Source organism: Eleutherodactylus coqui, chromosome 10, assembly GCF_035609145.1.
Source record: "Eleutherodactylus coqui strain aEleCoq1 chromosome 10, aEleCoq1.hap1, whole genome shotgun sequence".
NCBI lineage: Eukaryota > Metazoa > Chordata > Amphibia > Anura > Eleutherodactylidae > Eleutherodactylus > Eleutherodactylus coqui.
The window spans coordinates 14,622,693-14,636,742 of NC_089846.1; the positions used below are offsets into that span (position 1 = coordinate 14,622,693).

Sequence of the window (14,050 nt, forward strand, 5' to 3'; positions counted from 1 at the left end):
CTCCTGTCCACGGGCGATGGTTCATTGCGTCATCCACGGCGCGGGTAACGCAGTGAAGGCTTTCCATAGACTTACTATGGAAGGCGCAGCCCCGACGTCCACGAGCGGAGAATCCTAGCGATTCTCCGCTTACTGGATTCAAATGGTGGCATGCCGCGATTCTCTGTGGTGAGCCGATCTGTCAGACAGGCTCACTGCAGAGAACTGTCCGTTCTGTCCCCTGCTCCCCTCGCTAGTGATATTCCGTCACGGCCGTGGACCGGGGCCTTAGTCAGCCGGCATACCGGGACTCCTTGTCTTGGTACTTCTGTTCTGCTGATAGAAACACTCGTCTTGCCGGTCGCTGACCGCCCCTAGGTTTTCTGGGAAGAAGTCCAGGTGGGAGTCCAAGAAGTGACGTGTAAGGACCTGCTGCATCCCATCGCTCGGGAGGATTTCACAAGATCACAATAGTTTTCTGATTTATGATTTCCAAGAAGAGCCACTTCTGGATGACGGCCGGCTGCTTCTCGCAGTGGATTTAACAGTTCCTGAAACTCTTCATCCTCGTCACGGATCAGATTTGTGGTCCTATAAAAATTCCTTCTTTCAGTTCCGCATCGCTAACATTGGGAAATGTAGATTTCAGATGCAGAAATACTGCAGCCTTTCTATCAGCTGCCTTTACAAACTGTTTCATCATCCCAGTGGAGGCGAATACACGGTCAGGGTTCACTAGAGGTGCGAGTTTAGGCCCTTGTCTGTAATAGTGCGACCTCCTCTCCCTGCTGTTCCATCCACATAGGAAGCGGCAGGCGTTGCGTTCCAAGCAATATCCCTCATCCCCGCAGATATTCCAGTTGTATCTTTCATACTGGATCTTTCCTAAAGCTGGGGTCACACAGTACGTAAATCTCGTGGAATGACTGCACCGAAAAACCGCGATATTTCCGCAGGAGCGGTTTCACCGCCTGCATTTCCATCTCGGCCATCTCTCTTGTGGACAAGATTTTTATTTATTTTTTTCAGAGACATTTAATTTTTTTTTATTATTTTCTGCCGCCATCTTCTGTATAACATTTTAATTTTTCCGTCCACATAGCTGTACAAGGGCTCATTTCTTGCAGGACGTCCTGTAGTTTGCGTTGGCACCATTTTGAAATACGTATGACTTTTTGATTGCTTATTCTTTTTTTTTTTTTTTTTTTAATTTTATCACTTTAAGTCCCCAGAGGGGACAACCACTTGCAATGCTTTGACCGCTCCTGCAGTATGATGTAATGCCAAACAGAATTGCATCATACTGCGATCGGGCATCGCTTGATGGGCCTTTCACAAGGCCCCCAGCTGCCATGACACCCGCACGGCTCCTTGCTATCTCTTCACAGGGGGGGCCGTACAGGACACACCCGAACATCGTTTCGGGGGATTTAAATGCTGCTGTCAGAATTAACAGCGGCATTTAAAGAGTTAACAGCTCCGATCAGCCGTGCGGCTGATCGGAGCTGTTGCCGGCTGTAAGAAACAGCCGGCTCCCATGTTGTATGGAAGAAGGTCGCCCCGCGATCTCCCTTCATACATACCTCGACGCTGCAGGATATAAATATACGTCCCATAGCGGGAAGGGCTTAAAATCACTCTTGCGGCTACGATATCTGCATATTCGTACGTGTTTAATATAAAGGTAATTCATCCAAAGGCAAAATATAAAGAAGACCTGAATTTAGAAAGAAAATATAATTGTCACAAAAACGTCTGCCTGATGGGGAAATTCTATCAAGATATTTGGATTTAGGAGGTGAAATACTTCTAGAATCTCCATTAAATATTCAGGAGGTGAAATACTTCTAGAATCTCCATTAAATATTCAGGGGGGGGGGGGGGGGCGATCATGCTGACCACCGGTGTTATTGAATCCACATGCGCTTTATTCTCCTCTCCTGTATCTTTATTGCACCGAATACACCATTCCAATCGGCATCATAAACCGCTGCTGACACGGCGGCCGCCTGGCGGATAACCAATTCTAGAATTGCGCAGATTTCGACTAGCAGAACAGAAAAGAATAGTTGAATTTGTTGCTGATATTAGATTTTTCTGTTCTTGCAGAAAGGAGGCGCCTTGAAGAAGGGTCAGATCGCGAAAAGCCTCCAGACGGTGAAGATGTTCCTGACGTACTGTCCCGAGGACCTGGACTGGGACTCTGCTCACAGAACCAACCAGCAGCAGTGTTACTGTTACTGCGGGGGCCCCGGAGAGTAAGACACAAGACCCCGTGCTGCTCCTTTCTATCTGTGCTTTAACCCTCTCCAATCCACTGTCTGACATCTTAAGACATTATGATTTAAGGCTGTACAGCTCTGATGTTGGAAGACGTCCGTCAGGGTTCTCTTACTGTATATTACCAGTCTCTCTGCTGTCAGAGCCTATTCAATGTGCCACCTCATGCAGTACTTGCTTTAGCCAGCAGATGGCGACATTGTATACCAACAGAAAAAGAGTAAGCCCCGTAGGAAAACCAGGATACAAATTGGATTGGAAGGGGTTAAAGCCCCCCCCCTCACCGCCACCCTCCTTTTGGAGCCCCCAATCGCAGTACTGGCCCTTGGGTGATCTAAAGCATTCCATGGCTCGTGAAGAGCAAATCGGTCTAATTATGATGGTATGGCTATGGGATTTGTTACTCCACAGTCTAGGAAAGCTGGGTTATCTGTATCCTGCAGCGGTCCTCGTCGCACTGTACACTATACTATAATGTGGTCACCCCCCCTCCAGTAGAGTGCGGACTGCTACATCACTATGAGCAGTGAACAATGGCTGTCCGCCATAGATATAACATTTATCATTATGAGCCGTAACGGCTGATTATCAGTACATTTAAAGCCCACGATGTCTTGTAATACGCCATAATCCCCTGGTTACACCATTGACGGTATTTGTCTGTGTCGCAGGTGGTACCTGAAGATGATCCAGTGTTGCCGGTGTCGGCAATGGTTCCATGAGGCTTGTATCCAGTGCCTGAGCGAGGCCATGCTGTTTGGAGACAGGTAGAGTCGGTCATCTATGTCCCCCTTGTTCCCCTGTGGTATGGGATATGGTGCCTTTTATGTATGGATTGGGCTGTTAACACTCGGCTCCTCCAGCTGTTAACAGGCAGTAAATGATGCTGATGGCTTATCACCCGCAGACGACGTGTGGGGAAGTAACCTGCTGTGGTCAGGACTGATGGAGCGGCTGGCCTAGTCCTATACATACCACCGTTCAGCACATGACCTCAGAGTACAGCGGATACTGATATCACAATGTGACATGGTGTAATTACACCATGATGTCCACGTAAAGGTACCTTTTAACACAGGCAACTATTCAGAAAAATGGCTGAAGCGTACGAACCTCTGCTGTCATCTACACAAAGCGATGATTGTTCATTAGTTTGTTGCCAAGATGTTACTTATAGGGGAATCTCGATGCAAATTCATTCACAAATTCTTCAAGCACGAACAACTGTGACTTTACACCGGATGACTTTTGATCAACCAGCAACTATTTCTTTTCTTTTTTTTTTCTCCATTGCATTTGGGGACACCGCCTAGGACCATGGGTATAGCGACTGCCACCAGGAGGCGGAAACTAAGCAAAAAAAAGTTAGCTCCTCCTACCAGCTATAACCCTCCTGCAGGCACTAAGCTATACAGTTTTAGCTGGATGTCCGTAAGAAGCAGACCTCTTCCTTCTTTGGTTTTCCTGACTAGGGGACGTCAGGGCGGCCCAAGACTTTACCTTTTAACTCCACCGAGGAGGGCAAACAGGCTTTAACCTGTTTTCACAGCCCAACCCTCAGAAGACAAGGAAGCTTGGTCAACGTTAGTTTAACCCACCAACCATATATAACAATCTTGGAGCACTCGCTTCCTCCTTGAAGGCAGGCGAGTATCGGGGTGTACATTGCCGGTAGCTGGACTCTTTTTGGCAAAAAGGAAAGTATTCTCTCTGCCAGGGTAAGTATCCTTTCAGTGTTGGAGCCTCCCTCCGCCACTATCATGACCTCCTGATTCTTGTTCCAGGGTGGCATCGGCATCACAGCTCCGCATCCACACCAGCCCAGGACTGGTAAGGGCTGCCTGGGGTGAGCTCCTTTTCTCCTCCTGCAGCACCCATAGCAATAGGCACATTTAAAGGGCACTGCAGCACTATGTCCGACTCCAGGTTGGACAGACCCAGACCAGCAGATCAATCAGGTAGGGAAGTTTTTCTGCGCAGTATCTTTAGATATGGCCAGGCTCTTGGCTTCTTCCTCAGCTGCTTCAGTAATCTTCAGTAACTCTCCTTCCCTTCATCGACTCAAACATTTTTGGTGCTAGACTGGGTGCGATTGTTTCTAAGGCTACTGGAGGGGAAGAATTCCTGTCTTCCACAGTATAAAGCGAGTTGTGCAAGATCTGTACAGAAGAAACTCCCTCCTTTTTGTTCCTTTCGTCACTCCAGCCCCAGATCCTCAGCAAGAAATCTTTGCAGGCCCTTTTTTTCCCAGCACAACCTTCTTGGTGTCCCGACGTCAATCCTCCAATTGTGCTTCTGTGAAAACTTCTGCATGAAGGACGGGGATCCCCCTTGATCCATCCTGGATGGTGGGACAAATTTTCCCTGTTTAGGGAGACCTTGCTCGCTCACAACGCCAACACCTGGGTTCAGGAGGTCCTTCCCTAGAGCACTTCTTCACTTCCAGAATCCCAGCGTCTCCTTCACAGGGCCCGCTTTGGATCGGGCAATAGCGACTCTTTCCTCTCAGGGAGTAATGGTGCCAGTTCCTCCCTCAGAACGCTTCAAGGGATTTTATTCCAGCCTTTTCATAGTGCCTAAGAAGGATGGTACTAGACAGACCGCTTGTAGATCTGAAGAAGTTTAACCACATTGTCAAGGTCCGTCACTTCCGCATGGAGTCATTGAAGTCATTTTGTGTGTCCCTTGAGCAGTGAGATTTCCTATCTTCCATAGACATCGAGGATGCTTATCTTCATGTCCCCATATGTCGAGCTCGTCATTTCCTCAACTTTGCCATCCGCTCGAATCATTACCAGTTCACGGATCTGCGATTCAGGTTGACCAGCCCCCCCCCCCCCTCGAGTTTTCCCCATCTGGGATGGCTCTCCTCCACTCCAAGGGAATAGTGGCCATTCCCTACCTCTAAGGACACTTTGGTAAAGGCTCTGAATCTGTACAGTCTCCAAGTCATTATCTACAATGTGTCCCGGTTCTGCTGGATTATCAACCACAAAGTCCTGCCTCTCACCATCTCAATGTTAGGCTCATGTCAAGTGACAAAGTTGAAAATGAAACTCCTTTGGTTGAAGGTGTGACTCCTGCAGAGCCAGTCCCCAGTGACCATTTGCCACTGCATGAGAGTCCTAGTAGTGATGGTCTCATCCTTCGAAGCATTCTCATTTGGGTATTTTCATGCTGAGTCTCTCCAGTGGGACAAATTGGCGAACTCTCTCAATCGCTAGATCCGACTACCTCCACAGCTTCAACGCATCTTTCCTGGTGGCTACACTCCCCATAGATAATTTGGGGCCTCTCCTTGCTAACACTGCACTGGCAGGTCATTACAATGGAGGCCAGCCTACTCAGCTAGGGGTACGCTGCAGAAACTGACAGCTTGGAGCACTTTGACAGTACAGGAGTCCACCCTTCTCATAAGTCGTAGAACTTCGGGCTATTCTTCTGTTACTGCAGTACTTCTCACCTCAGGTAACGGGACTCCCGTCCAACAACATGATGGCCATTGTATTTATAAATGACCAAGGAGGGACCTGCAGCATGGCGGTCATGGCTGAAGCAGCGAAGATCCTGATATGGGCCGAAGACCACCTTTAAGCGTTCTTCGTAGTTCACATACCAGTGGTGGACAATTGGATAGCCAACTTGAGCAGAACAGTCAACCAGAGAGAATGGGAGTTGCACCCCCAAGATGTTCCACAAGGTTTGTCAGAGATTGACACGGCTTCCAGTTTCAACCACAAACTTCCCATCTACGTGTCTGGATCTCGGGACCCTCAGGTTCGAGCATTGGATGCCTTAGTAATTCCATGGACTGTATTCCAGTTCCCGTACAACTTACCTCCTTTTCCACTCATAGCTTGACTTCTTAAGAAGGTCAAGATGGAGAGCCTGCCAGTGATTCTCATTGCACCAGAGCGGCCTTGTCATACATGGTACACGGCCCTCGTCGACCTCCTCATCAACACTTTCTGGCTGCTCCCTTTTTGAGAAGATCCTCTTACACGGACCCATCTTCCACCGGTGTTTGTCCACCCTTTGTTTAACGGTGTGGTAGTTGAAACCGTGGTCCCAAGAGCCTGTGGTTTTGACGAACCAGTCAGTCAAACTATGATGAAGGCCAGGAAGCTCTCCTTTTCCTGAGTTTATCATTGTGTCTGGTGGGAACAGTGTAACTTCCATCTTATGCATTTTTTTTGCTCACCCCTTTCCTACAAGAAGGGTTGGACGTGGTACTGGGCCTTAGTTCCCTGAAGGTTCAGGTATCTGTGTTGTCCATTCTTTTTCAACGTCCTCTGGCCTCAAAGTCAGCCGTCCCTACCTTTCTACAAGGAGACTCTCCGCCGCTCCTCCATACTGTTCTGTCCCTCCTTACTTGACATGCTGCAGGTTCACCCTTTTGAGCTGTAGCGCAACATCCCGACTCCTCCTCTTTTGTCCTGTAAGGTAGCGATCGCTTCCGTCCACCGGGTTTCTGAATTGGTTAGCAGCCTTGTTGGCCAATCCTCCGTTCACGGTCTTCCATCAAGACCTGCTGGTCCTACGTCCCTCCTCCTTGCCTAAGGTGGTGTTTGTCTTCCACATCAATAAGAACATCATTTTGCCTACCGTTTGTCCCTCCGCTACGCACCCCCCAAGAATCCGCTGTCCATAGATTGAACTTGGTTTGAGCCTTGAGGATTTACCTCTCCCAAACCTCGTGTCTCAGATGCTCGAACGCTCTCTGTGATTCAAGATGAGCTGAGACTTGGCCAAGCAGCGTCCGGGTCAAATCCGTAGAGGTGAAGGCCTATCGCGCCAAAGTCACGGTGTGTTCCCCAATGAATGATTTTTGTACTTGCCTGTAAAGTCAGATTTTTTTTTTTTTCTTTATTATTTTTTGGTGAGCTGAAACAAAACTCCAAGCTGCTTATCCCTCGTCGCCTGCCGGTAGCCATGTTTATGTTTACACTTGACAGCTGTGTTGAATTAGATTTTTCTCAAGCAGTCATTGGGCCAATAGTCATTTGTGTAAAGGTATCTTTCTGCCGCAGACACTCTTTTTCATTACTTTTTTTTTTCCCCGTGATTTTTAAAAATCAGAACTCCTCCTCCTTTTTTTTTTTTCTGCCGAATTTGCTGTATAAGGGCTCCTTTTTTGCCAAACGGGTTGTATTTTCCAGTGGGACCATTTAACATCTCATATAAGGTATTGGAAACGTTTTTGAAGATTCGGCCGAAGTGGGCTGAAACTGAAAGATACCGTTACGCTGTGTAGTTGTGTTTTATGCACATCTGTTAATTAGATATTAATGGCCTGTCCTGAGGATGGATCCTCAGTAGTTTAGTCCCTGAAAACCCCTTTATAAAGGTGCAGTCAGCACTGACCACAGCATCTACATTGTTAAACTGCCGGGATCAGGGTTGTCTCCGATGCCCGCTGCTGCAGGCAGGTGTCGGATGTATTTTACTGCTGCGTATGGACCCCACATCTGCCGTATGTGTACGATGGATGCCTGGAGAGGTTTGTAAAGGTTTAAGGACTCCCTCACACGCTGTTTTGGCAGTGCACTAAAACTTGTCCACTAGCCAAGCCAGGATCCTACTGCACACTAATGAGGGGCGAAACCCGAAACAGCTGTCTGTGCATGGCTTCTGGCTTTTGGCCAATTCCCAGTCGTTGTTATAAAGGGTCTGACATCAATTTGCAGGAATGCTGCTATCCAATAGGTGGCGCTGCTGACGTATTGTTCCATCTTCCTCATTCGCTGAAGCTTGTAGGGAGCGGTGTGAATTTCAGACATTCGTTTGTTACGTTTCTTTTATTTTGTAACTTTTAAAACATCCAATTATCCAGGCCGAATTATTGTCTTGTTTTTTGTTTTTTTTTTGTTTTCTTGTTTTGCTCTTTTTTTTTTCTTTTAAAAATACTGCATTGAGATGTTACGTCTGTAGCGCTTTTATTTATTTTCTCATTTTTCGTATTTGTGGCCTCTTTACAGACACCCTGCCCTCTGGGATGACTTTTTTGGTGTTTTTCCAATAGGCTTTTTTTTTATAGATTTAAAGAGACAAAAAACATGTATTTCATGTGACAACATAAGAAACGCCACCAAAAAGGCTCCGGTCTCAAGCTGAAGACCCAGTGTGTGTGAAGGAGCCCTCATTGTGTGGGCCGGTTTTTCCTGGCGGCCCTCCCCTTCCCCTGTGAATTGTCGGGTGCAGCCTGTCTGAAGAGGATGCTTGTAGAATGGATTCTGTACATTCTCGCACATTCCTGGGCCTCTCCTGGCAGCACATGGGGCCCGCCCTGCGCTACCAGCTAAAACATTCCCCGCATTAACCCATTCAGAAACATGGCTGCCCCCAGGCTCGCTGTGCTGCGTACATGTAGGGGTATTAAAACGGGGCAGAGCCCTCACTAGTCCGACACGGCATCCTCCATCTCTTAGTACTACTGCCAGGTTCAGGTTATATAGGGGCGGCTCATACTGAGCTGAGGGATATGGGGGCAATGGATTGTAATGGACTCGCAGACCCTGCAGGGACAGACCATGTCTTATATGTCATGTACAAGATTAATCTATCCCTTTTTGTTTATTGGCAGGTTTTTCATATTCTTTTGCTCTGTCTGCAACCATGGCGTCGAGTTCATCAAGCGGCTGCCGCTGCGATGGTAAGGGTTCGGGGGGCCAGAATTCTCTCAGATTGCATCAAAATAACAGACTACTTCTTGTGTGCAAAATTAACATTATGGTGACATTGAAGTCAATGGGGTTACAGTGTGGGCCGGGCAACCTGGGACTCAGACCGCGACCCAACTGACTTCAATAACAGTATGAGGTCGACTGGCTACATAACGGTGTTTGGTCACAGCCCCTGGCTTAGCCAAAGCTCCCCATACAGCCCTAGCCTTATTTAATTGTTTTTGGGACTTTTTGCACCCACTTTGACAGTCTAGAAAAGTGGTGTGACAAAGGGGAGGGGCTAAGACCGCTCATAAAACTAACTGAATATAATAAAAAATGTGCCCCAATTCATGGTGAGAATCCTTAGTGCATAAGTACACCAGTATGAAGCAACATAAGAGAACACCACGTTCACACCTCTGTCAGACGCTCCCGTCGGAGGCTATGGCGCACATCTGGCTTAAAATTTCGAAATAGAAAACGCAGCGTGCAGTGGTATTTCGTTCAAGAAAATGTTGGGCAGAATGACGGAAATTGGAAAGACTCCATTATAGTCAGGGGGGACCGTTTTGGTCCAACGGTTCCAGTATTGTCATTGTTCGTCTCAGAGAACGGAAGGAAGGAGTTAAACCAGAACTGCAGGACCGCATGAACGTGCCGTAAGGAGTCTAAAACTACAAAAACTACGCACCAAACACATGGGGGCGCATTTATTAGCCACGCCCTCTGCTTAATAAATAAAAGGGGCAGACCACAAAAAGTCTCATATTTTTGTGCAAATCCCTACCAGAAACTTCAGAAACTGGCATGAAGTTCTGTGAATGCCCCCATCGTGCCTCTCACCCGAAGTGTCCAGAAAATGGGGCGAAGTTTGAGTGGAATAAAGTTTTAAGACAGATTTAGGAATTGCGTCTTTTTAAAAAGTTGCTCAATTTGTCACCTTTTTAGTGACCCGTATAAAGTGCCGGCGCACATCTGGACAGTTAGAGATGTGACCAATGTATCCGCTTTGTGCAAACATTTAGCTTTATCTGTTGCATTTTGAGGCTCCGTTCACACGGTGCAGTTCGGTTGCAATAAAAACCGCACCAAAAAGTGCATTCGCAGAACTGCGTGCGTTTCTTGTCACAAATTTACTACAAATGCGGTAAAAACACAAGGTTTCCCCAGGGCACTTTTTGGTGTGGTTTTTATTGCAACCGAACTGCCCCGTGTGAATGGAGCCTAAACCAGACAAAAACATATCCCAGGAAAGGGGGTATTAAAGATTCCGTTATTCTGCTCGCGCCATTTTTGACTTTGGCGTAATTTGCTTAATTTTTACTTACATTTGTGCATCTCCGATAAGTCTCACTGGTGTAGACGCTGGCGGATACCACTGCCTCTCATTCGCTGCCTTCCCTTCCAGGGTGGACATGGTACACCTCGCTCTGTACAACCTGGGGGTCCTCAGTAAGAAGAAATACTTTGATTTCGAGGAGATCCTGACGTTTGTCAATGACAACTGGGAGCATCTGCAGCTCGGGAAGGTAAGTGTGGAGGCATGCCTGCCCTGCCGCATGTACAGGAAATAAATGGATGCTCTAGGGGGACTTGTGCCCACGGTAAGGGGACAATTTGCACAACTCAAAGTAGATGCGGCAGTAAAGGAAGACTCTGGGCAAAACCGATGGCATCCAGTTTGTGCAGCTCCTATGCCAGCCTACCCCGGTGACATTTGGTCGCGGCCGCGTTCTGTATGTAACACAAGGTGACCAGAATCTGCCATGAGAAATGTACAGAAACTCAACCACCAAACTCTGTGCCACCCAGCAAAGTGATAGGTTTTTGGACAAAGTGTGTTGGATAATTGGCATCTGTATGATTAATCAGCAGTAGAACTTAAGAGGTTAATGAGCAGGTAATTAAAGTTGGTCTATCCTGGTCAGCCCGTCCTATCTGCTCATCTGTAAGAGCGCAGCTTCCGCCATCATATCCTCTCCCCGCCTGTTCTGGGAAGGGAGTGAGGTGGATGATGGAAAGGGGTGGATCCATCAGCTCCGTTATTGTATGGGACCTTCCGATAAATGACCGAAGCAGCCGCTGAGTGACCAGTGGAGATACAATCGCTGACCGTGAACTGTTTGTTTATGGAGGGAATTTCCCGAGTAATTTGAGAATTGGGAAACTTCAGAATTTCAAGCGTTTTGCAAAATAGCCTTCATTATAAAATCTTTCATCCTGTCTGCTGAATAGTGTATCTAATCCTATTCTGTGTGATACTGCCTTCTAACCAGAGTATCTAATCCTATCTTATGCGATACTGTCTACTGAGCTGTGTATCTAAGCCTTTCATGTGTGGTACTACCGCTGCTGTATCTAATCGTAGTACTACACACTATCTTCTGACCAGTGTATCTAATCCTATCATATGTGATAGGGCTTGTTGAGGTATGTATCTAATCATATCCTGTGTGATACTGTCTGCTGTGCTGTGTATCCAAACTTATGTACAATATTGTCTGCTGAGCTGCTGTATCTAATCTACCATATGTGATACTGCCTGCTGACCAGTGTATCTAATCCCATTGTGTGATGTCTGCTGGGCTGTGTATCTAATCCTATCATGTGTGATACTGTCTGATGAGCTGCTGTATCTAAGCCTAACTTGTTTGATACTATCTCGGAGCAGCATACAACATTCTGCTTGCTGCTCTCTGTACCCTGATTCTTTGCTGCCACCTAGTGATGACATGTAGTAGCACACAACCGAGACTACAGCAGGATACTAGTATCTTGCTTGCTTAAAATTCTTGTGCCTTTTTGCCCTGTACTGTGGCGTACGTGACTTCTCAGGAGGCGATGCCATCCAGGACGACACATTTATGTATAACTAGCTTACCCGTCGCGCGTTGCTGCGAAGACAGACATACAGACATACATACATACGTTCGTTTTTATATATCTAGATAACAACCAATCACAGCGCAGCTTTCAACTTCCCAAAGTCTCATGGCGATTGGATGAATGGTGTAGTAATGCATAAAGGACAGACAGACATTCATTTATATATATCAGGAAGTGAGAGAATTAGATTCCGTACGTAAAATTTGGACGCCAATTCTTTTGCGCATAGAATTGAATAATCGAGTTGGGACCCATTAGCTTTTCCTATTTATGACATAATCAATGCTCGTGCCAAATTTCATGTTTCTACAACATCGGGAAGTGAGAGAATTAGTGGCAGTGATGGAAATCGAACGATCTACGTGGGGGGGGGCGTGGGGGGGGCGTAACTGTCGACGACGCTCGCACACACGCGCACCATTTATCGTAGGATATTTGTACTATGCCTATAATCTTCCCAGGAGTGTACTCAACAACTTCCCAAAGTTTCATGGCGATCGGATGAATGGTGTAGTAGCGCATAAAGGACAAACAGACAGACAGACAGACATTCAATTTTATATATATATAGATTAACATCAAACGCTTGTCAGACCCGGTGTACAGAGGGGCTAACATGTGCTTAAAGGGGGTCACCAGAATTCACTTTTATCACCTATTCCCCATGAGTGGTGGGTTTCTCACCCCCGAGACCCCCACTAATCCCAAGAATAGGTGTCCCATGTCCCCTTTTTCTTGTCGCTGTATGGATGATTTCTTCCCCTATCTCTGGCAGTCGCATTGAAAATGAATGGAGCAGCGCCGCACGTGAGTTACCACATAAAACATCTATGCCAGGACCAAACGTTACCGCCATACACTATTTAAATATCCCTCTCATATCTGTACTGAACAAAACCAATCTAAACCCCAATATCCCTACACAAAGCCGCTCGGACCGCTACCATAACCACTAAATATTACTACCATGGTGCTACGGAATAGTAACTCACTATACAAAGAGCAATATTACTGCCACACCACGACTACTACCGTTATTACTGCACAGTGCCGAATTACTATATCGTTACTGAATAAAAGCCACTCTATAAGGGCCGACATCACTATCATACAGCGACCATATAGTTGTAGATACGCGTTCTACACAGATGTAGATTATATATGTGATTATAGTACAGGTATATCCAGAGATGACAGGTGAAGGTCCTCTCTAACTGGAGTCCTTTTTGCTTTCCCCATCTTTTCCATTCCATTCGACCCAAACCTCCATGACGACTCCTTCCAGCCAGACTTGTCTCTGTAACGTTTGCAGCACAGACCTCTCTGCTTCCTCGCTTCTTCTTCAGTATCCTGCTAACATTTTCCCAACATACATAATCTCTCCTCCCTGAATTCTGTGCCCATTGCTGCGCCATTTGCACCCATTACTGTACCTGCTGTATGGCACAGTGTCCCCTAAAACTGAACTGGACTTTGGAATTAATGTTTGTAGTAATGAGTAACACCTTAAAAAAAGAGATTGCGCCTAAAAACAATACTGCCGAGCAGATGACCCGTGGGGTTAATGCACCACGCAGTAATGGTGCCATCTTTGTACGACAGAGCAATATGGATCTTCTCGGTGCCAAACCGCAGAGTCAGGGCTCATTCACATGATAACGCTGCGACGTATGCGGTGAATTGGGTCAGTGAAAGTACATTGATTTTCACGGATCCATTCGCATTTGTGTAGATTGCATATAATATGTGTGTGAAAAAGAGTGCAGCGTGTTCCATTTCACCACGTGAAGCTCTTTTGTTCTCTATGGGTTGCATATTACACGCTGTACATACATTGTCTATGTGCGGCGTGTAATACACAACACTGCTATGCGACGGAGCGGGGAATTGAAAAGAAACTAGTCAGACTGCGCAGGAGCGCGTATGTGAGATGCGCTGCCATACACAGCGATGGCGGCTCACAGGCTGGTAAAGTCATCGTTGGCTCGTGCCCGTGTCGTTGCGTTTATCCACTTCCCTTCATTGTATACATAGAATGGGAAATGCTGAACGATTCTCAACAATGATCTGCTTGTCTAAACGGGCTGCATGAGCGCAAACGAGTCGGTGCTGACCTCGCCAGTTCATTCACTTGGCAAACCAAAGCCTCCTGCGTTCCTCGTTGTGTGTAATAATGCCACCTGTGTGCCCCTTTTGAATGCAGCAATGTCCCCTACTGCCCCTTAGTTCCCTCAACTCTA

The 14,050-nt window shown here is 46.8% G+C and overlaps 1 protein-coding gene across 4 annotated transcripts in view; it reads left to right on the plus strand.

Annotated features, from left to right (window-relative positions):
• The window catches only part of PHF19 (PHD finger protein 19), a 55,971-nt gene that overhangs the window by 26,699 nt on the left and 15,222 nt on the right, over positions 1 to 14,050 (plus strand). For all 4 annotated transcript variants that reach the window (XM_066580311.1, XM_066580310.1, XM_066580308.1 and 1 more), the window contains exons 6-9: positions 2,089 to 2,237; positions 2,931 to 3,026; positions 8,843 to 8,911; positions 10,333 to 10,453. In XM_066580311.1, coding sequence (XP_066436408.1) covers positions 2,089 to 2,237; positions 2,931 to 3,026; positions 8,843 to 8,911; positions 10,333 to 10,453 — 435 coding nt within the window. The remainder of the gene's footprint in view (positions 1 to 2,088; positions 2,238 to 2,930; positions 3,027 to 8,842; positions 8,912 to 10,332; positions 10,454 to 14,050) is intronic.